The sequence below is a fragment of the Cygnus olor genome, chromosome 5 (genome assembly GCF_009769625.2).
Source record: "Cygnus olor isolate bCygOlo1 chromosome 5, bCygOlo1.pri.v2, whole genome shotgun sequence".
Taxonomy (NCBI): domain Eukaryota; kingdom Metazoa; phylum Chordata; class Aves; order Anseriformes; family Anatidae; genus Cygnus; species Cygnus olor.
In genome coordinates, this window is record NC_049173.1 from 34,950,640 (window position 1) to 34,973,738 (window position 23,099).

The 23,099-nt window shown below is 40.5% G+C and overlaps 2 protein-coding genes across 5 annotated transcripts in view; one reads left to right on the top strand and one right to left on the bottom strand.

Moving 5' to 3' along the window:
* STARD9 (StAR related lipid transfer domain containing 9) overlaps positions 1 to 7,338 on the top strand; it is a 105,521-nt gene extending 98,183 nt beyond the window's left edge. For all 4 annotated transcript variants that reach the window (XM_040557358.1, XM_040557357.1, XM_040557360.1 and 1 more), the window contains 10 exons: positions 220 to 417; positions 714 to 897; positions 2,235 to 2,381; positions 3,020 to 3,125; positions 3,728 to 3,870; positions 4,482 to 4,546; positions 4,634 to 4,839; positions 5,246 to 5,325; positions 5,678 to 5,836; positions 7,077 to 7,338. In XM_040557358.1, coding sequence (XP_040413292.1) covers positions 220 to 417; positions 714 to 897; positions 2,235 to 2,381; positions 3,020 to 3,125; positions 3,728 to 3,870; positions 4,482 to 4,546; positions 4,634 to 4,839; positions 5,246 to 5,325; positions 5,678 to 5,836; positions 7,077 to 7,178 — 1,390 coding nt within the window. In that variant the 3' untranslated portion in view covers positions 7,179 to 7,338. The remainder of the gene's footprint in view (positions 1 to 219; positions 418 to 713; positions 898 to 2,234; positions 2,382 to 3,019; positions 3,126 to 3,727; positions 3,871 to 4,481; positions 4,547 to 4,633; positions 4,840 to 5,245; positions 5,326 to 5,677; positions 5,837 to 7,076) is intronic.
* A 3,506-nt stretch (positions 7,339 to 10,844) lies between these two features.
* The window catches only part of CDAN1 (codanin 1), a 29,043-nt gene continuing 16,788 nt past the window's right edge, over positions 10,845 to 23,099 (bottom strand). The window contains exons 16-28 of the mRNA XM_040557361.1: positions 22,441 to 22,530; positions 21,229 to 21,283; positions 20,163 to 20,296; positions 19,448 to 19,551; positions 18,422 to 18,571; positions 17,902 to 17,965; positions 17,318 to 17,396; positions 16,169 to 16,326; positions 15,926 to 16,033; positions 15,510 to 15,573; positions 14,159 to 14,361; positions 13,351 to 13,458; positions 10,845 to 12,550 (exon numbers count right to left, since the gene is read on the bottom strand). Of these exons, the coding sequence (XP_040413295.1) occupies positions 12,425 to 12,550; positions 13,351 to 13,458; positions 14,159 to 14,361; positions 15,510 to 15,573; positions 15,926 to 16,033; positions 16,169 to 16,326; positions 17,318 to 17,396; positions 17,902 to 17,965; positions 18,422 to 18,571; positions 19,448 to 19,551; positions 20,163 to 20,296; positions 21,229 to 21,283; positions 22,441 to 22,530 (1,443 nt within the window). The 3' untranslated portion in view covers positions 10,845 to 12,424. The remainder of the gene's footprint in view (positions 12,551 to 13,350; positions 13,459 to 14,158; positions 14,362 to 15,509; positions 15,574 to 15,925; positions 16,034 to 16,168; positions 16,327 to 17,317; positions 17,397 to 17,901; positions 17,966 to 18,421; positions 18,572 to 19,447; positions 19,552 to 20,162; positions 20,297 to 21,228; positions 21,284 to 22,440; positions 22,531 to 23,099) is intronic.

Consider the following 23,099-nt stretch of genomic DNA (forward strand, 5'->3'; position numbering starts at 1 on the left):
TGCATTTCCTACTGTTATAAAAGCAGTGGAGTTTTAGAACTTCTGCGTCTCTTAGCATGTGACTGAAGGGGGTACTTGCAGGGGGAGTGTACGTTATTAGATTCCTGTAATTCTTACATTACAAAGCTACCTAGTATTTAAGGCTTTAAAAAAACAACCGAACAGAAATTGTAACTTTGCAGGGTGCACTTTGTTACTCTAATTGTGTTTCTCTGACAGACACATGAGGACTATTGAAACCCTGAGGAAGGAAAGAGAAAAAAGGCTGCAAAGATACCACAGAAGCCGAAGTCTGAGTCCTCAAAAGCATTTCAGTCTGTTGCAAACACTGGATGCTAGTCACAGGGATCTAGAGCTCCCTAGCAGACGCCGAGAATATCTGCAGCAGCTGAGAAGAGATGTGGTGGAAAATACAAGGTAGGGCATTAGAAACCTCCCTTTTGACTTGATGAACATTAACAGTGCTCGCAATGTGTGTGCACTGATGAGACTCCCGTGGCAGTTGTCTCAGGATACTCAGTTGTCTCTCAGGAGAAACACGTGCCATTATTCAAACATTCATTGAAATCTTCCATCAAGTTTATTTCAGTTTATAACAAGAACCTGATTAATGCATATAATATATAGGAAAGCCAGGGATTCAGTCTTGGCTCATTGTACACTGTTATATTGTTATATTATGTGTGTTTTCTCCCACTTACCTATCCTTACAGAGTTCAAGAACCAAAAAGAAGAAGCATTCAGCACCCTTCAGAGATTGAACTGATGCTCAGAGACTATCAGAGGGCACGAGAGGAAACCAAAACTGAGATTGCACGAGCTAGGGACAAACTTCGGGAGAGAGCTGAGCAAGAAAAAAGACGTATAAGGGAGCAAATATTTTCTCAGTTACAGAAGGTGAGCGTTACAGAGGAAATTTTTTCACGTTGTACACATCGATGCATGTTTTTTAAAGAAACTTCTGTGGTTCAGTAATTCTCCTGTTTGACATAACGCATAGAAAAGCCAAATAATTAAATGGAAATTTGTGCTTAAAAAAAATCTTAGTAATACTGAATTGATGTACTGTTCATCCTTCTGAAGTACATCTTTCTGGAGTTGTTGTTTCTTGAGCACAATTTTTCTGCAAGAAACTTTTGTTTTCTCATTGGATCAAGCTTACAGAGTCATCCTTCTGGGCACATGCCCAGTCTTTGGAAAACTTTGACAAGGTAAACTGAATTTATTTCAGCATGTACTTAAACAGAAAGGACATAATTGTTGGTGGTGTTTTTTTGTTTTTTTTTCTTCTCTTTTTAGACTGTTCTGTGTATGCATGTTTAACTGGTACTTTTATTTCTGCATTTTGTTACCCATCTTGCACAGTCTGTGTGTGTGAATTTTTCATCATTATTCAAGGACAATATCTTGTTGGGAGGTACCTCTTCTGTCCAGTTACTGACTGTACTTTCATGCCTTAATCTTCGTCACTGCCTGAAAATGCAGCATTAGTCATAGCTGCAGACTTCCTCTCCTCGTATGTGCATATGTGGTGAACACTCATTTCATTGCTGTCCACCCTTTAAGGTACCTAGAATTCAGGCATCACCAGTAGATGACTGGATCTTGCGATTTACTTACGACCAGATCTTATCTGCTTCCATATCTGTTGTATGAAACATCAAAGTACTTCAACTGAGTTGAAAAAACAAAACTTAAAACCACCCTTGAAAGTATAAATGTTCTTGCAGTTCTCAGTATTTTCTTATTAAGTAATTTGTTCTTCATCTCTTGGGCTGGCATTGACTGGTTGCATTGGTTGCAATAAAACCTTCAGTATTTATCAGCTACATTTGACCAGCATGTTATGCCAGGCAAAAAGTAACGAGACTGAAAAAAAAAGATCTTTCTAAAATATTCTTTTCTCCTTAAACATCGTAGAATTGGTTTGATAGCTTGGAATCTTGTAGCTGAAGAACAATGGTAGAATTATCCAGATTTTCCTAGACTGGTGGGTTTTACAGGGTGGTTTGCTCTGTAGCACATATGATCTTACTGGTTCAAATGAGCCTGCTTGTTTAATACCTTCTGTATTAAGCAAAAAGCAACAGCCTTTGTCCTGTCAATACTCCTTGAAAGAAATCGGACTCCAGCTTATTCCTCTTTCATTTTTTAGTGCTGTTACTGATTTGACGAGGTGTTGTGCAAGGTAAGTTCGTGTAGTTTGATTTGTGACACTGTGACATCTATTACAGGAAGAAGCAAGGCTGAAGACTCTCGCAAGTACAAGCACTTTATGTACAGAATCCAGCCTCAGCCTCTCCTCTGGCCCAACGTCTGGTTACAACAGTAGCAATACTGCTGCGTATGCTGCCAGTAAACTCAGCAGCTGGGATGGACAGGAGAGAAAGAACTGCCTTGTGAAACTGATGTCTCCTAATGCTTCCACGGTAACAGAGAGAGAGAACAAGGATAGAAACCTTTTTTTCTGATGGGTCATATTCTGTCACAGCTATCAAGCAGGGCAAGTTTGTGTCAGTAGTGCACAGACAGGTTACATGGGGTAGGGTATTACCACGTAATTGCCAGAGTACAGTGACTCTTTTATTTTTCCGGGTTTTTTTTTGTTTGTCTAAATGTAAGAGCTAGTGTGTACTGTTTACATCAATGCCACTATCTGTCACGTTTTAGAAAGAAAGAGCATTTGCTTGTGGTAAACCAGAATCTGGTATTTTCACTGTGCCTCCCTCAATGAAGAAAGATGCACAGATTGATTTGAGAGTTTGTGTGTGTAAACATGAACTTGTAAAGTACTTTTTAGAGTAGGCTCCTATGCTAGCTTGTCACACTTGGTTTGCTAAACTTCCAGAGTCGAGCTACCCTTTCTTAACCTAGTGAAAGGCAAAGGAGTTATCCTATGATAAAGAGAAAATTCCAATCTTGTAAAGTAGGTTTGTTAGGAATATTCCACTTGCTGTGTAACATTTTATTTTTCCTGGTTCAAACCAAAAGCCCCCATTTCTGCTGTTTCCTAAACCAGGTTTCTTCTGGAAATGCATTGCTTTCAAGAGATGCACGAGGTCGTTCAGCTGTTAGAAACAGTCAACTTTATATGTTAGAGCAACTACAGAAGGATTCAACGTTGGGTAAGTAAATCATACATTTGCTTATGTTTGAGTTGTATCCCAAAACCAAATGATATTTGTTATTTATGTAAATCCAAATCTAATTTGATTCTAGTATTTTGAGGCTGTCTTTCTATTACCCGAATTCAGAAAAATACTGTCCACCAGTAGCTAGAGTTTGGAAAAGTCAATGGAGATTTGGTTCTTTTGTTGTTGTAACATAATTGTATAGGCTTTTGAGAGGGTGGGAGGAGAATTTCTTGAGCAAACCAAAAAAGCATAGGGCTAAGGCTGCAAAGAATATAGGACCATACATGCAAGTTGTTATTTTTATCCACAAAATTCATGTTGTCTATTCTTCTTTAGATTGTTAGCGTGTATGTGGTTAATAACTTTTAAAGTTGAGTGATGTAAAATATAACCGCAGTGTAATTACCAACACCCAGATTGTCTAGACCAATAATAATATTATCAGTCGTTCATCAGGATTGTGTGGATCAGTTGCTGTAATAGAGGGTTTAAATCCCTGTAAACTGCTTAATATTACACCTTCTGCACCGATTTAGTGATTGTTTTCCTCTTTATATTTTCCACTTATGACTTTTTTTGTTTGTCTCCTGCAGAAGCCAGCAGAATTCAGCCACCCCTTCCTTCTAGTAGCATCAGCTGTAGGTTCACCCATGGATTAACTATTTCAGTCAGCTCCTCTTCAACAAAAGGATACCAAGATTTAGCCAAACATATCTTGGCCAATGCTACCACTGAGGTGAGTAAATAAGTACTTTTTGCTTTTTCCTGTATCTCCTACTGGAAGTTGTACTGAAAGCGTTATTATTTTACACTCCCAGCAGCTACTTGTTAGGTACAGAGGGGGACACTGATCAGTTTTAAATGTGGGGGAAGGTGAGGCCGGCTGCACCAGTGGAAGAGCATTTCAGAAGAGACTGTTGCACCTTAGCTGAAATGTTTGAGTGAATCTGGTGAAAGTGCTGAACTGAACTCTTCTAGTTCCCAAGGATTTGTACAGTGCAGGTTTTATATATATCTGTGTGACCACGTATGACTGTGTAGCCAGAAGGAAAGCATACAAACTTCATGTTTCAGATCAGACAGAATCACTTGATTTGGAGGTGTGTGCTACCCCACTCTCCGTTTTCTCACAATAGCCTCGGCTATTGTATTGGTTTAGGTTCATATAAATCCTCCTTCAGCAGAGAATATGAGATGCAAGTTAGGCTGGCTGTTAACACTCCCAAAGGATTACTAGCACTATAAAGCTAAGTATTTATTGTAAAACCAAATGAGTAGCTTGAGTAGAAGACAATGTATAATTTATACAACTTTATCTTACCTGTACATTTGTCATTGTTTTCTAAGGTGATGGCAGCATGCTCTCAGAACCTGAGGAATCTCTACACGTGCCAAGCAGCAGGTGGTTGGAAGTAAGTTTATGGCAGGTCTTTATAATGGGAGATTTTTAATGCAATTTACCCTTTTTTGTGCCGAGACTCTTCATTTGTGTTTGACAGATACCAGTGTACAGAAAAAGAGGTGCTGGTTTACTACAAAGTCTTCCCTTCGGCAACAAAGCATGGATTCTTAGGAGCAGGAGTGATAGAAAGACCTCTCCCGTCTGTGTGGGGACTAGTGAGAGATCCTGGCAAAAGGCATCTGTATGACAGAACCATCAACACAGCTCGAATACACAAGAAGGTAACCAGCCACATCCAGCTGGGTGAGTACCAACACAAACAACTGACCAGCACTATCATTAGGTACTTTCGCAGCTCAGACTGTCAGCCAGGAAGAAAGTTAGAGGCATCTTATTTCAAATTTCATTATTTAATAAGGGAACTTCCCTTTTGCAAGACTTGTTCCAAGTACAGCTTGTATTATACAGATGCTGCAGCAGTACAGATAGAGGCAGTGGTTTGAAAAGTCAGAAGAACAGCAGAATATCTTAAGTGGCTTGAAAAAGTAGTATGTTAATGACACATTGTTTATAGCATATTAACTACAGCAGCTGCAACAAAGAGTTAAAATGCATTTGTACAGTTTAGGGGTTGGGGGAAGTTGCGACAAGTTAAAGTTGTCCAAGCCTAATTCCTCCTTTCTTTCTTTCTTGGATGCTTTTTCCATAGTATATTTAGTGACCGATACCTCACTGTGTTACCTAAAGCAACCCCGGGACTTCTGCTGCATCACTGTAGAAGCCAAAGAGGTAAAATGCATGTTTTCTCTGAGTAACTCTTCTAAACTCATGGTTCAAGGACAGAAGGAAGAGAAGTTAGTGCTGATAATTCCAGAAATGGCAGCGGAGGAAGAAAAGCTATGCTGATACGACACAAGTGAATTATGTATAAAATCCACTTGCAAGTGACAATCATGAACTAAGCCCTATTAGGCAGTAACATAATTGTTACAGCTTATTCTGATCACAAACAAACAGGATTCTAGCAAAAAACAAGAGCTTATTTAATAAGTAATATGAGAAATATGTGTCACAGTAAACAAAACATTACCGTATGCATAAAAAAACTCAAGTTGTCTTCTTTACGCTTTCTCACATGCAGGAGAACTTGTCTGTCTTGGCTATTCAGTCTGTCTACGACGCTTCAATGCCTCACCCTTGTAAAGACGTGGTGAGAGGGGAAATTCTGCCAAGTGCCTGGATACTGGAACCCGATGTAGTGAATGGAAGAGAGATCACCAGAGTTATTTATATGGCACAGGTAAGATTTTGCGGTATGTCCAACTCTGGATGTAAAAAGCTGTTACACTTCAGAGGTAGGAAGTAACCAAAGATATTTTTTATACATATATATATATATATACACACACACACACACACACACACACATATTATAATATATATAAAATACATTATATAAAATACATTATATATGATTATGCTATATATAATAGAAATATATTAATATATATATATAATATATATATTGAGTATATATATACATATATATATATATGTATATATACACTTCCTGGAGCATAGCATAAGAATTGTATTAAGTGACCATAGAATTCACCTCCACCTCATGCCCTGAATTACCATACATTGTGTTAGATAGCAGTTTTAGGACAGTGCTTTTAAGCACATCATCCCATGTTTTTACAGCACCTCAACCTGCATCCTTGGACACCAAGGCTCTTCTATAAGTGCTTATTTGCAATTTTAGCATGTTACATTCTCATATGGTGAGCCAGTAACTGATCCATCCAGTGATAGAGACTGGAGAGTCCTGTCTGCATTTTCATCTTGCTATAGACATACAAGTCCACCTCGGTTATGTTATTTTCAAAATGCATGACAATGCTTATTGTTAACTTTCTTCAACAAAAGTCATTAAATCTGTGCACCTAACAGGTATAAAAGAGAAGTCAAGACAGGGATTCCAGTTAAGAATTAGAAGAGACTGCCATACGTTTATTACGGTCAGCTGAGAAGTAGGCTGCATTTGAGACAGCAGTTCCAAGCACCTAGAAGCATCCAGAACAGAACACCATGCTGTACTATTAACTTTAAAGGGCTCAACTTAGAGATAATTTTAAAGAACTAATTCTATTTATAGGTTTTTAGGATACAATTTTTAAAATATTAGCTTTAAATTATTAGTGTATGCCTTTGTAAGGCATATATGTAATGTATATGCATTTTACAATGTTATATAATTTTATATTGCTCTTTAATTAATACATGTATATGCATTTTCAGCAACACTGTTTCAAACTAGCAATACTTAATCTAAGCTCAAACTCAAAACCAGTGTGGGTGGGAAAGCAATATCAAATATGCCAAGCTTTGAATGTTTATAGGGTATTGGGAAGAAAAAAAAAAGATATAAACCACCTTGCAAATTGCAGCATCAGAGCTATTCCAGGCAGGATAAATGTTTTGTACAAAAATGGGTACAACACGCCCACAACCACATGCCTTTCTTCTACTTTCTGCAGGTGGATCTTGGTGCTCCAGCTATCCCAGCAAGGCTCCTGAGTTCCATTGCAAAGCGCCAGCCTCTGGTCATTGCTCGACTAGCACACTTTCTTGCTAGTTAGCATTTAGAAGAAACCAGAATATTTAAGAGCATGTGAAAGATCATCAAGAGACGCAAGCATCCGTAAGGGTAATGTAAAATACTGGCTCATAAGACAGGCACAGTCAAACCTTACTTGAGGAGTCTTGTTGGTAACTTTGGACTATACAAAGGTACAGTTTGAAAAAAAAAAAAAAAAAAGGATCATTTTAGCAAATGCTGCTTAGAAGAAACCCAGCAAGTTTTTAATGGGGAACCTGTCTTTCTGGAGACAGATGTGGAAGAAATCCCTTTGGAGCAGTTAGGAAGGTGTGCTGCCTCTACCCACAGCAGAGGAAGAGAATTCTGTTTACAATATCCAGGATTTTACATACAGAAGTGTATTACTTTGTTTTAGTTTTTGAGGAGTTGTTATAAAGATCAACATTCTCTCTTCAAAAAAGTTTAAGCAGTGGTGAGAAAAAAGTAATGGAAACAATGAAACGCGCTAAAAACTGCAAACAGTACACACGTGGCTTGAGAGCTTTTATAAGTTCTTAAGCAGAAGTGCAAGACTACTTCCTAATACTGAGATAAGTATCAAATGCAGAATTCCTCAAACAGTAACAATATAGACCACTTGCCAGACTAAATGATTTACTTCCCCTTGAAGGGAGGTCAAAAGCAGCACGATATCCAGTAGTCACCCTACAACCTGGTTAGATTTTTCTCAGCTAGTTGGCTGACTACTTCCAGTAGGCAGCGTAAGGTGTTTCAGATTGCCACTACACTATGCAGCAATAGTCGAAACCACCACACCTCAGGACACAGTTCTACTGCACTGTAGATTTAGGTGCTTTGAAATAGAGAAACCAAACTGACAGTTGTAAACAATAAGACTTTGTCATTAATAGGGAATAGTACTGAGTAATCAGCTTGTTGCTAGAATTTCAATCCCACAAATGCGAGTAGCTCCAGCACTTTTCCATAATGGCTTTTTCCACCTGCCTTTCTATACTTAAGCATACCCAAAAGCATTAAGAATTGAAAATCTAGCGCAGACCATATTCTTACCATCACGCTTCCATTTACAACATGAACAGCTGTCTTCACAGCAGCGAATACAGAGTCTCCCCATTCCATTACCTCATTTCTGTTGAGCTTTGTCCAACAATCCTGTTGTTAGGCTTTACATGCTTGGTCACACATTCCAAAAATGAAACAAAACCACAATCAAATATCTAAATAACTTCATTTAGTTCTTCAGCACAACAGTAAAGACTCATTTAGATATCTAAGCAATAAAAGCTGCTATAATATTCTTTCTTTAGCTGAAAAAAAGCCCACATTGTTCAAGAAGCTGTTGCACTTGAAATTTGTTAAGTGAGAAATGTGTATTCAAGCATCCACCTTACCAGAGTTGGCCTCTGCTACTTTAACACACTTACTTTCAGTAAGAGACTTATTTTCCCAGCAGACAATGAAGCTGGTTGCGCTTCTCACCTTTGTGTCACAAGCTGAGATCTACTTTTAACTATATCTTTGCACAGGTGTAATTTTGGCTCTCAGCTTCTATGTTACTTCCTGTCATGAATAGATTAAGTTCTAAAAGAGAAGATAGTAGCTGTTTTAAATTGATATTTAAGAAAATAGCAGTTTTGAGGCATACCAGCGCAAGGCTCTTTCCCCCACCCTTCCCCAGACTACACCAGGTAGGATAATAGGTTTCACTTATAAATTTGCTTTGCTTTTATCTTTAGGTGGTCCTGGTTAAAAGTTACCACCGCTATATTACCATTCCCTTTTGAAGAGGCTCAGCCTTTTCCTAAAAACCTGCCAAACTGAGTCATGGCATGGTTCGCTTCAAGCGTTATGCATCTTCCATGGCCCCAGCAGCTGCACAAAAAGACAGCTTTTCACATTTGCAACCTATCATACCTTTTTGTGGGAAGCAAAAATAAAAAAAAAGAAGATTGCATAAGGCAATATATAAAAGCCCTAGAAAAAGTGAGTGGAAACTGCAGCACAGGGTATTGGCTTTGTTCCCTGTGCTGCTTCCAACAGATTTCAGGCAGAGGTGAGGGAGGTCTTCATACACTCTACAGGAGATTTGCTCAGTGCTTCGCTTCTTTTCTTTTATTTTGGACATGGCACTAGTGTTAAAGCAGTTTTGTAGGAAAAACATCAAGGGGGACTCCTGTTGGTCAACGATACCAGTGCCTATGAAGGATAATGTCTTATTGTACAGTGCATCAGATGTTTATTTTTATATATACATAAGATTGTTTTTTCTATGTTTACAAATTAAGTTATTTATATATGCTTGTTTTGAAACGTTTTTATATGCTATCAAAGCTAATTTTTATTTTTATCGGTATTAATGTAACTTTTTTTTATTACAATCTTCAATTGATACTAAAAAGCCTATTTATATGAATGTTTTCATTTGCAAATATAACATTTTATGGTACCTGTTAATGTACGGCATTGGTTTGTTTGGAAGGAAGAAATAAAAACCTAGCAGATACCTAATCTGTTAATCTACAGTGGGAAAAACCCATCTTCCTGTAAATTACTGCTGAGCAGTAGATGATCAGACCAAGTGTATTGTACCACCTACTGTTGCATCTCTGCTCTTAATCAAGATTGCTATTTTCATATCCACAATAAATGGTATTTTCTACACAAGAAAAAACATGCACCGTGTGGTATTTTGCTCCAGTTAAGATACCTGCCTATGGAACTGTACTTACACAGGAAGAGGTGCTGTCTAAAGTGGACATTTACACTGGATTAAGGAAAAAACATAAAGGCTAGCTTGTGATATATGTTGTAGGGATCCTACTTCTCCAACTACAAATTTGTGGCACATAAGCCAAGCAGCTAATCACTGCTTAAATTGGTTTCTGTGACTCCAGGCCTAGTCCAAGCAAAGGGTTTTTTGTTTTGTTTTGAAACAAGGTACTGACTGAAGCGTCTTACTGAGGCTGGTTACAAAGCTCCTGCGACCTGAACATCCATAAGGGAGTTAATACAGTTCAATTTATCTCTCAAAAGATAATGCCGAATAGTCTGCAGTAGGAAAGACCGATCCAAGGAAGGCTGCACACTCTTACCTAGTCTGCCATGAACTGGTCCCTACTGTCCCTCCAGTGCTATGCAATTGTTTCTAAGGCTGGCTATAAAGTCATGTGTCTGCCTTTACATAGTAACCACAGAACACCCAGGAACTGTATTAACTGCACGAAGCTGCAAGAAAATAGAAAGAGATATTTCTTACCTGCTGCTTCCCACTGAAGAACTGAATTCTGCCCAACAGGGCACAACTGTGCACTCTGGTAGTAGTAAACTGGTCCTCAGGCTTGGCCACCTTTCAAAGGACAATTTCCAGGCACGTTGTGTTAGAGAAGGATAATTCAGGTATGTCGCGGTCATGAAACCAGTACTGGCTAGGGTATCTATGCAAAGAGTTTTATATATAATACCCAAATAAAGTCAGTTCCAGAGACGAGAGCACATTTTTATCATTATTGATTCAACCTTCTCCCTCCGTGTAACAAAGTATTATATTTCAGTATAAGCAAAGCGATAGCACGCAGGACAGAAGTTACCGTATGTTCTCTGCACGACGCTTCGTGGCAACGTACCTTTCTGTACCTTACCCCAGTACAAAGAGGTTGTATATCACCAGCTTGGACACAAAACAGGACATTTAATCATGTTTATTATGACAAACAACAACTTCAAGTGAGGGCTGCAGCAAAACGTCACATAATAGCCTCAGGGAGCAGGTATGGAATGATATGGTATATTTGCTACTTCCATTTGTATTACCATGTCCTTACCATATGCACAGCATGCCTACTTTTAGGAAACCTCTGCTTCATTCAGGTCATTAAAAAAAAAAAATCCCTAAAAAAAGGCACAGAGATGGCACATGCTGTAGCTTTCAATACAATGCTTAGTCACCAAATCAAGAAAAAGCTCAGTACAGTTCAGACTGACCTTCCTCTGTGGTTTCTCTCTCCATGTCACAGTTTAACAGAAGTAACAGTTCTACCTAATTAGTCCTGGTTGTGTTTTTCCTCAATTGACTCAGATGCTTTTTCCCCGTTTTATACACAAAAGCAGTAAAGTAGCAAGAGAAAGAGCACTGGACTTCACTTTGTCCAAAACACAGTATTTCCTTCTGACAAACCAGCATTAACATCACACACCTAGACATGCTAGAGGAAAAAGTATTCTGTTACAGGAAGAAAACAAAATCCTCAAGAGACATCTACTGAGTAACTAATATTCTGCTAACCACCAGCAGTCCCTACCCCAAACTCCAGTTTAGAGATACTTGGAGGGTGCACGGAAGTCACACCCTTGGCAAAGGGCAGGAAGTGCCCTCTGACCTTCACAGAAAGGATTCCTCTCAAACCAGCTCTCCAGAGGCTGTCACGCTGCTTTTTCACTACATTTTTTGTCTGGTCTTCCAGGCTGTAGTTTTCTTGCTGGAGCATTTCCTGTCTGATAAAACTCAAACTCAAGGCAAGGATTATAAACAACAGCGAATAGCAGCTACACGTCATTTATGTTCACATACTTTAAAAAAGTCTTAAAAATACTGCTATCTGCCTTCAGTAAAAAATATAATCAGATATTTCCTCCCTTATTTCTATTAAAAAACCCAGGAAATTACAAGTTCCATTTCCATCAAAAGATGGAAAAAAACTTAAGCATCTACATCCTTTAAGAATAGTATCATCAATGTTCTGGTGTATATATTTAATATGGTTTTACTTTTAAAATGAGTCTTAAAAAAATTAAAATCAAACCTCTGAAATTGAGCTTACAGTGAAAAATAAATATAGGCTCATCTCCATGTCATACGGGTTTACTTTTTCCCTCCCCTGACAGTACAGTCTATTAAAAGACACGAAGAGAAGAACCAGCTACCAGGCATGCTCTGGTCACAGAGTAACTCGTCCACTTGAAATGAGCCCTGGGTTTGGCCACAGTACAAATACAAAAGTGTTGGTGAGTCTAAAAAACGGCTGCTCTGAGCCATGATCAAGGTGCTTAAGGGATTTCTGACTCGGCGATCCACTTGCTGATGTGAATCCTTCAGCGTAGTCACCATTGCAAAGTGTCTGTGAGCAGAAAGACCAGTGCAGTTTTTGCACAGATCTCTCCTACGCAGTATTCTCCCAGCAAGGGCCTCACAATGCATTCAGAAACACTAAAAAAATCTATTTGCATCTTCATTAGTACTTTTTTTAATCCTCAGAGAGTCCTTCTCCGCTAACTTTGTGCTGTCACGGTACCTAGTGATTGTCTTGTCAGTTCACGAGGGTTAGTCCTGGGCTCTTCTATATGATGTTCTGATGTAAATACTCGGGACAGCATTTCCAGTTCTTTTAGGAAATCCTGCAACAAACGGATACAAACCAGAGAACCTTTATTAGCAAGTGTCAAAGAGGCTTCTTATTTTTAGTAGAAAAGGTTACAAGGTTAAACATGTTGATGGTTGTCCAGAGCAAAATCTGAGGCTACAACACTGACTGTACAATGAATGCCTGTAGGCCAGCAAGTTCAGTTCTTCCCCCAGACCCTCACCCTTCTCAGAAAAAGACCACATCACACTTTAAATGGATAAACACCTCCAATATACAAGTACTCACCACCCACGAAATACAAGCCACTTCATAGCAAGGCGCTTGGGTTGTTTCCTGCATTTTGGCTTTTTCTAGAGTACTCCTCTCCCTTTCTGGCGGTGGGAGGCAAAGAGGTCTGAAGGTAACCCTGGTCAGCTGTGCCCGTTCCCAACACGTCATTCTCAGTCAGAGCACAGCAAACACATCCAAGCCGGAACAAGAGCTGGTAACTGAGCCAGCTGGTCTCCAAGTTGTTTTATAATTTTCTTGGAAGTGTTTCCACTGCACTGGACATCCTGACATTCACACCAGGACAGACTTCAACCAAGGCACTAGTAACAGTAACAAGGTTGTTGACAGGCAGCCCTGTTGCTGCATTAATCAGGTGGGTTATGGGCCTCATCTACATGAAAGAGATTTACTGTTCTGTACCTTTACTTTTTATTTCTTATTTTACTTATTTCGCATCCCTGCCCATGGCAGGGGGGTTGGAACTAGATGATCTTTGAGGTCCCTTACAACCCAGGCCATTCTATGATTTCACTTGGTATTCACATGCATCTAGTTACTTACTGAGGGCCAAGGGAGCTCTCCAAGGCTACGCAAACAACTCTCTATTTCACTGGTTCTCATAAGATCATGTTCTACAAGACCATGAAGCATGAAAAGGAACAAGTCCCACTGCAGAAAAGAAAAAAAAAAAAAAAAAAAATCAACATCTCAAAAAGAAATGGATTTTGTGATTGCTTCCCTATCCCTATACAGTTCATGTCCTGCCTTCCTGGATCAGAACACAGAGGAAAGGAGCGGGAGCAAAAAACAGTGAGTGACATACAAGATGAGTGAACAGAATTACTCGAGTTCATACACTGTACTCCACCATAAAAATCTCAAAATTTCTAGTCCTCAGGTCCAAAACACACCAAGTATTTCATTCATGCGTGCTCAGGAACAGCTTGAAAAACTCTTATTTATTTATGGTTTTAGCCTGCAACTAAATAGGGCACTTTTCAACTTGGTAGTTGGGGATCTTGTAAGTAGCACCCATATGTGTGCAAAAACAAAAGCTGAAAATACAAAGGCAATCAATTACAAAATCGTGTGTTCAGTCCTATGATCTCCCAGGCCCAGCTGGCCATTTTGCCAGTTGTTCCTTAATTAATCTATGCCTCCCTAACAGCCCCCAAGAGAAACACAAAACACTGACAAGTGTGTATCCCTCTACCCCCACTCAAACAATGCCAGCTAGACAGCAGACCCAATGCTGCAGGCCTTGCTCACACAAGCCATCAGTTAACGTGGCAGGCGAGGGAACCCTTAACGTGAATGTATGGGACTGGAGCAGATAACTGGCAGCCCCTCAGAGCTGAACAAGCCCTACCTCCCGCTGCTTGACTTCCGAAAGGTAACCGATGTTCTTCCTGCTGAACATCAGCTGCACAGGAACAGGCGTCCCGAAGTCCTCCTTCCAGACGGAAAGCAGCAGTTTCAGAAGGCCGTATGTGGGATTGCTCTTCACTCGGAACCTCTCAGAGCTCTTCTCTGGGGCCTTGATCCCAAGACTCAGAGGAACACGATCTGACACTAAGAAAAGGAAGAAAGGTGAACTTCCATACTGCAAAATTGTCTTTTTACATTCGTCTGCCTGGTCCAAAGCACATTTTGTATAGCTCATAACTAAATCACCGAAGTAAAAACACTTAGTAAGTGTAAACCTCTGAACTTAAGGGGACTAGAGTTTAGGAACAGGCAAAAACGTGAGTTTTAAAACTATACGAAGTATTATTATACAGGAATATACTTATACCGCTCCAAGATAAAGAATGCCACTTGGTTGGCATGCAACCTGAAGTCCTGACAGAAGACTGACTGAATAGAAATTGAAATAATGACTAACATTTAATAAAAGAGGACGTAGGTGTTACTCCGGGGAAAGAAGAGTAACACAGTAAAACACCATCTGAATCTACAAATAGATTAAATGATTGTTCATAGCTTTGAGCTGCATATCTCTGTGCAAGTGAAAGTGAAGTTGTACAGCATTTAACTGCAGCTAAACACACAGAGAGGAAAGATATTAGGTCTTCCTTGGTACAATTTAACAAAAAGGGGCAGATTTACACTGCTGTCCCCCAGAATGACATTTCACAATATTCAGGCATGGACTGCAGGGTGAACCACAGAAAATCTCCTTAAGAAACTTATTTAAAAAAAAATAAATTAGAAGGGTGCTCACAGAGAAAGCATCTGCATGCAGACCACTAGCTCACACTGAGAAAGCCTTGTATTTAACACATTAGACCAAGAGAAAAAAAATGAAAGCACTCACAGAAGTCACAATACACAGAAAACAAGTTACTCCCATTCTCTAAAAAGAGACAAAGAAATATAATTGCATAATTTATATTCAGGGAAAAAAAGTGTGCTGCAACTTTTCAGAGGCAGAGGTACTGAGACACGTATGACATTTAAACGAAGATATCAATAAAGGAAAAATAATGAAGATGTGAACAAGAACACCAGATATGAAAGACAGTTAGTGTCCTTCACAGAATAAGAGTGACCATTCCAAATTGACAGAAAAAAGCCTCAAAGAGGGAAAAATTAGACTTAAAGGCACAAAGAGAACTAAACATCCACAAGCTCTAAATAGTGAAATATCTGATCCCAAGGATTTAAGAGAACTTTCATACCACAATTTAGTCTTAAACAGCTTATCATGACTGACTCACCCAGCAAAGAAGCCAACTCAACTGTACACTTTGCCAGCTGCTGTTCTGATGTCGGACACATGAACTAGAAAACACAGAAAAAGTTTTATCTTTGTCCCATCCTGCAAACTGGACAAAACAGGGCTTCACGAGGGATAAAAGAGAGGAGCAGACAATCTACAGCAATATAATCAGGTGTAATCAGGAGAAAGTCTGAAAGACAAGAAGAGATCCTGCGTGACAAAGGGCTCCACAAAGGCTAGATATAAGTGCCAAGTGTATCTAGAGTCTAAAAAACGCAATGCAACTTTGTCACATTTGAGCTGAGACAAAAAACATTCAACTGAACTGTGAGACAAAGCAAACTACAGATTTTACAAGTATGAAGATGGCTTGAAGCAGTCCAACTTTGTTGTTGCTTTTTTTTTTACTTCTACCTTTCTGCACCGAAGCGTCTGACTCAGTCTTCCCAGCAGGCACTCCAGCAGGTCGTGGTCAATCACTTCACCTTCATCCCGTGGGCCCACAGCAACACAGAGCACATCCTTGATGAAAGAGACAACAGGGATTTACTTACCAAGTCTGCACTTCCATGAACGGATCTTTGGACCTATGACAGAGGTGAAAAATTAAAAGGGAGCTAGGGAAAGACAGCAAGCCAGGAAGTGAACATTATGTACCTTAATCTCGTTGATGATCTGGGAGGGAAATGGGGCACGGTGCTGACAGCCTGGTGGGCAGTCCCTTCTCAACTCCAGAGCATCCTCACTGGGCAGGAGAAGCCCTGGGACTTTCAGCATTCTGTTGAAGGTTGCCTTCACTTCTCTTTTTATTAGTGCTGCAAAGGAAAAAAGGGAACAAATCCTGTCTGCCTCGGTTCTTCTCTCCAGGAAGGCAGACAACTGTTTTCAAATGCTACCCTTACTAACCTTCTATTCTGAGAGCCACCGTGAATGAGGAATGGCCAGTTCATGCTTTCAAACCCTCCTGACTCTGAGCTCCCATCATATTAACGGCCAGAGCCACAGGTGGGGAGCTACCCTTTACCACCAGGTACCAGTGGCAACCCATTTCATTTCCCGTCAGAAATGTTTCAGTAGCTTTAATGATCAGAATAGCTAAACCAGGAAGCAATGCCAAAGCAGAATGCCGAATCAGCATGACCATACCAGTTGAACCACTGTGCCCACAAAAGACATATGTTTTGTACCAAAATAAATTTTGAGCAGCATCCAAAACACTGAACTCCTGCTGCTGAAAATGGTGCTGGGGAAGGATATTCCTTCCCAAATTCTTGGCATCACCTCCTGAAACAATGCGTTTTGAGAGGTTCTGAAGAGTTGCCAGAGCACTACTACAGACTGAAAGGAATACAGTCACCTGCAGCCTGCTGAAAACATACCCAGTCAGAGAAGTGTTTGCTTTGAAGAAGTTTTCAGAAGTTCTCTCTACATGGGGACCATAACATGGCTTGACAGAAGCTGACTGTATCCTATATCTGAAGTGCTATGACAACTTCAGATGGGATATTTTCAGAAGCTTTCCACAGCATTCACTCTCACCATCCTAACAGTCTCCATAACTAAAAATCACAAGGGCCAAGCTTGAAAAAAACCTGAAGAAGATTCTTGGAGCTGGAAATCACTCCTCTTATTCCTAAAGGAGGGACAGAGCAACTGCATGCTTCCCACTAAAAAAAAAAAGTGAGAGTCCTTTTCTTTTCCTTTACCCTTGAGTACTTCATGACGCTAGAATAAACTTCTACTCCTCGATCTCAGAAAGAGTACAATATACAGGTTAGAAGCCCAGTTCCAGGTAAGGAAACTCACCTGCAATGTTGGCAGAAAGCCAGCCACAGGCCTTCTCAGTAGCTAGTTCCACTGCAATGTCTTCCGCACTATTTAAAACCTTTGCAGGGAGGATAACAAGTGATATACTGCCAGTCACAACATTAATAATCAGTGAGGAATCAGAAGTCTAGAGGGAAAGGGCTTAATATGGGCATGCAACATTTAACCAGAGCACCACCATCTCTGGGGGAACTGCTACTCTGAGCACTAGGACAAACCCATTTTGACTTCCCAAACCCCATCAGCCCCATACAAATACCCTCAACTCTTTGTGAAGTTGATTCTAAACCAAAAGCATTATCCTTGCAAGATGAACGTAATTTACCTACCACTCTAGTCTCAACAATTAGCTATTGGTTAGAGCATCGCTTTAACGAGAACATCCAAGACAGCCTGGCAGAGGTGACTCTCCTTAGATGTCAGCCTCTACATCAGGGCATCGACAGATTCCATTGTCCTAAGCTATTAAGTGATAAGTGAAGCAAGTGAAGCAGCAACAGAAAAACAGTAACAATCCAGATGCACAGCCAAGGTCTTTAGCGAGTTTTAGTGAAAATACATACTGCTGCAGATGTTTCTTCTGGCAATAACACCCTTACCGCCTCAGGACCTTTTTTTTTGCAAAATCTGTAAGAAAAGAAAGAATACGTGCCTCAGTATTAGTCAAAGTTCTTGGACAACAGTCAGAAGTTCATTACTGTAGGAATTTTCACATGCTCTCTTACAGTCAAAACTAGTTGGAAGACTGCAGTGAAGTATGTCAAACCAAAAGAACCAGATAAGGAAAAATCAGTTACAAGCCCCAAGGCTGCAACGTTCAGTTTCCAAAGAAGGGAAATACAATAACTGCAGTGGATGCCCGTTTGGAGCTGGATGCAGAGGGACACAGAGCACCTTTATTCCTTCCTACAAATACGCCATTAACTGGCTGGAGGCACAGCAGACAGTCACCCTAAGAAGAGCAGAAGTCAGGGTTTATAATTACCAGAACCTGAGCAAGACAGGCCAAGCCGAATGAGGCTTATAGATTCCACAATAAGAAGAGAAGGGAAGGCGCAAGTTTAAATAACTTTTCCTCCTTACTCTCTGCCTTTGATGAGTGCCTGGGCCCCTTCCTCATACAGATGAGCGCACACCTCTTCAAGCAGCTTGTCGTGATTAGCATCCTCCTCCTTCACTTTATCCTGCAACATGACTTCAGCCCTTTGAACCAACTCTGCTACCAGTGTTGCCCTGTAAAAATAAAGATTAAAGAAATTCAGACACACTGAAATTGATACAAGAAAAAATGCACACTAACTGAAACCAGCTGTTTGCCCCATTTCAGGAGGGTGTCTGTCTTTCTCAGAGAGAGATGCAACTAGCCACTCAGCTAGAAAAAAAAAAAAAAAGAATCACTGTGTTCACTACTACACCATTTCCTTGCTCTTTCTGACATGGAAAAAAAACAGCAGAGATCTCAGAATAGTACTAAGACTCAAGAGTCAAAAGCTTTTAAATATTAATAGAAACAGATAGTTACAGGTAACTTCTGTGGCACCAGTACTTTTACACTCAGTGGTCAGAAATTCAAAGATGTCAACAGCAGCCCACTACAACCAGTGTTCCTCACAGGCTGATACTATTTAATGTCTTCGACAAGTTGGGCATGGGACAGAGCCAATCCTCAGCAAGTTAATGAACGGCATGCTGGAGACCAGGACTACCTTTCTGAAGGACCCTCACAAGCTGAAGAAATGGGCTGACAACGGTGGTGACTCTGTATGCCTGTAATGGGCATACAGGCTGGGGTGTATCGGCCAGGGAGCAGCTCTGCAGAAAAGGATCTGGGTTCCACGCAGACAGGCTGAACAAGTCAGCAGAGTCCCAAGAAGGGCAGCCTAATGCTGGTCTGGCATTACCAACAGTGCAGCCTGCAGGTCAAGGAAAGTTACTGCTCCCCTCACCACTGTGAAGCTGCACCTGATACCAGCACTAAGCTGGGATGATAGAACTCACGGGCTACAAGGAGAGACTGGGTAGCTGGTTTCATTTAGCCTGGAGAAGAGAAGGTGAAGTGGGAAGAGAGGGATATGTTCTTAAGTCACAGAACAGATAACCAGTACTTACTTGATGTGCTTAACACAGTTGGATCCCACCCTCTCTGCCACAAATTCAACTGTTCTCCGCAGGGAGGGAGGCTGGTTGTGGAAGAAGGCCTGCTCCAACTCCACCTGTTCAAGAGAAAAGTGCCACAATTGATTAGAACGCTCCACTCAGATCCTCCTCTTCTCTTCACAAGAGTGGACAGAACTACCGTATGTAATTGAGCTAAAAGGCAGACAAATTGCATATACTAGAATATTCGGCTACTGTAACATTCAACGCCTCTATAGGATACATTTTCCCTATTTTTTTTCTAACGTGAAGCTCATCATCAGTGTTTATGAAACTACGAAAACAAATGACTAGTAACAAGAAGAATGGGAGAGTTCTGGCAGCTCCTATGCAGTTCTTATCTTCTGTGGAAAGCATTGCTAAAATCTAACTAAAAGCAGCCTACGAGAAACGTACTAACATTTTATGTAAAAAAGAGAGAGAGAGGCTAATTGTTCTGATTGCAAGAACGCTGACTGAATTTCTCTGGATTTCAACACTCACATGGTAATCCAGCCACATGATTTAACCAGAATAATGAGAAGTAAGAATACTTGACTATCAAACACAACTTTCCCTGCTGTCCAGACCCATACTTTTCTTTCCCAAACACCAGGATACCACTGTGTATCCCATGCAGGCAATTCCTCCCACCCTGTTTCCACTTGTGACTCCCTAATTTCATTACCTGCAGTTTCCGTTGTGTGACAGAAGTCTTGGGTGCCAAAGACTCTGCAGCTGTTGGAGTGATTTTCCTTATAAAGCCACCATTTTTTGCTCCGCTACCAGCCACAAAAGAGGCAAGTAGTTTCCGCAGCTCACCTGCACAGAAAAACATGCACCATCCCCATAATCAACGGAACAAATCAAAAACTCAGAGAATTCCACATTGTCAGTCCTGCTTCCAGAGCATATTCTCTCAGCTTCTGTGAAAGCTGAAGTTTCAAAAGAGCAAACAGGCATCCCACCCATCTAACTAGCAGGGCAAGGCTCCAAAGATAAAACAGGCTTCCAAAAAGCTCCCTGGCATGTTGGGGCTTGTTCAGAAGGATCACAGAGCACCCATCGCTATGGATCCCTTTTTAACACAGGGAGCAGAAACCATAAAAAAAAAATACAAGGGCAATAAGACAAGCAGAATCACACAAAATCTTAACAGGATCAGAAGAAAACAACAGGGGAAAAGCCTGAAGATGAGTACAACCCCTAGAAGCTTTGATGATGGAAGAACATCTCGGTTAACGTATGGTTTTCCTAGCAGCTAAGTCCCAAGAAACAGAACAGCACTCCAACATCTGGCACTCTGTTCTCTACACATAAAGATTTCACCAACAACAATCAGATCTCAGGAAGAAGATACCTCAGACAACAACCTGACAAAGCATCAGACAAAAAGGATTCTTCCCCTCTCCCTCGGCAGCAGAAATGTGCTCAAGGATCAAGACATTCCTCACAACATAGACTACACTATACCTAGGATGGAAAATTTGTACATTTACCCCTTATTGTGTTTCCTTCCAGTTAGTGAAGAATGAGCTCCCCTTTTCCTCTGTATTCTATGTCTGTAGGTGAGCTGTCCTGACTATGCAGCCTCCCTCCCCCAACTTCACCAGATAACTATTCTCAGCTGTGAGCTCTAATCAAGGTTCACTTACACACAGCTGAGACCTGAAGCTGTGAGGAGGGCTAAGAAAGACAATCCAAGGACTCACAGTTCTAGAGAATGCTAGGACACACATCAATAAAATACTCACCAAGGTAGGGACAGCAGGTATAAAGTAACTGCTGATCCACCAAGGGCACAGAGTCCTGGTGAGAAAATGAAGGAAAAGCTGAAGCAACACAGCAGGAAGGAAATCCTATACACATGATCACATGCAGGTTTCAGAACAGAAATAACTGGATTCCAAATTCACAGTAAAATTCTACACTTGGCAGTCCAAGTGTTCAGACCAGCCCGGTAATGCACAATCAACTGCTCTACATTCAGTTAGTGTAGCTCAATCCTTGCTTCTGACCACTGTCAAAGCCCAACTGAACCTTGATGATTAGAGAATATAACCAGGACTGTTGACACAGCTGCTATTTGTAAAGGAGAAACCTACCCATGGAGGAGAATAAATAAGGAACATCTGCTAAGCATTACAACTCCACAGGTATCTTCTCTCAGACTTGCTAGAACACCACACTACGGAGTAGTGTTATCTCAATATTACACAGTGCAGCCAGAGGCATGGAAGGAGAAACAACTTTCAACCCCATCCATATGGGCAGTATATACTGTGCTCATCCGCAAAATAATCAGCTCTGCATCTCATCTCTGCCACTGAAGAGACAATGCTAAACAGAATTTTCTAATGAGAACAAAGATACACATACGTCTTCGCAAATATACTGCTGACTTTTCGCAGAATACCAGCTATTCTCTTGCATGTCTGGGAGTGACCTAAAACACCACACATGCCACAAACTCAGCTACTTCTCTGATCGCTCAAACTATTTTCAGTTTATTTACCCTTTATCATGCAACTGGTAAGCAGGTGACAGCAAAGATCGCCATCTTGCCTTTATAGACCCATCTTATTACTTCTGTTGTGTTCATCTGTAACTCATCTTTGGGAAGAGCTGCAGTTTTATCAGCTCACCTTGTACTGGGATAATCAATGAGCAGGAAAACAGTATCTGATCCTCCTGCAAAACTTGCCATCTACTCTGCAAGCTCTTGCTGCAGTTGACCTTTGCCTGACAAAAGCCACTGAGCTCTTAACACACGTAGTTTACAATCCAGAATGCAATGCAATCTAGCCACTTGGATAAATTGGAGCATCGTATCCATTGGCCTGTATATTTGCTGCTCAATGCAGTTGCACTGAAGCCGATTTCTTGATATTATCTTAAACTCCTGAGGCCATTGTAAGCCTGCTCTCATCCACAGATTCAGAGGGCCTGCTGCTGCACTAACTCACCAAAGCCTGAGCAGACGTCACAGTATCCACCATCACTCCCTCCTGCCTGACATCAGTGGCAAAAAACAACTCTTCAGGGACCGATGGAACCTGAAACAGAAACTCCAGTAGGTACAACCCAAACAGCAGTCAATAACTTGAACCATTTCTGATAGACAGTAAAATCTTCCACCCACAAAAATACTAAAGATCATAGAGAGATACATAAAGAGATTTTTCCCCATAAAATTAAAGATTTTGTTTGATCACATGCCACCTTTCTAACTGTTCCCATATGGTATCTTTCACTATTCCAGCAAGTTCCTGCTAACAAATTACCTTACTTCCAACGGAAGGAACAAAAGGATTTTAAAAGTTCATCGCATACCATCTCTTTATCAGACAAAAATTTCCCCTTTCATTCAAGGATGCCAGCTAACGCTCCACCTTTGTGACAAGAGCTTCCAAGTTCTAACAGGAATTTACTGTCAGTTTGCTTACAACGATGCAGGTTTAAGGACACAATGTGTTTCAGCAGCAATTAGAATTCCTACTGGGAAAAAATGTTACTTCACACAATTTGACTACAGCAAAGTAATTCTCCATTAGAACACAGAGGATGGTTTGAACCCCAAACTAATATAAACAAAACAAAACAAAAAACACCACAACCTAGTATT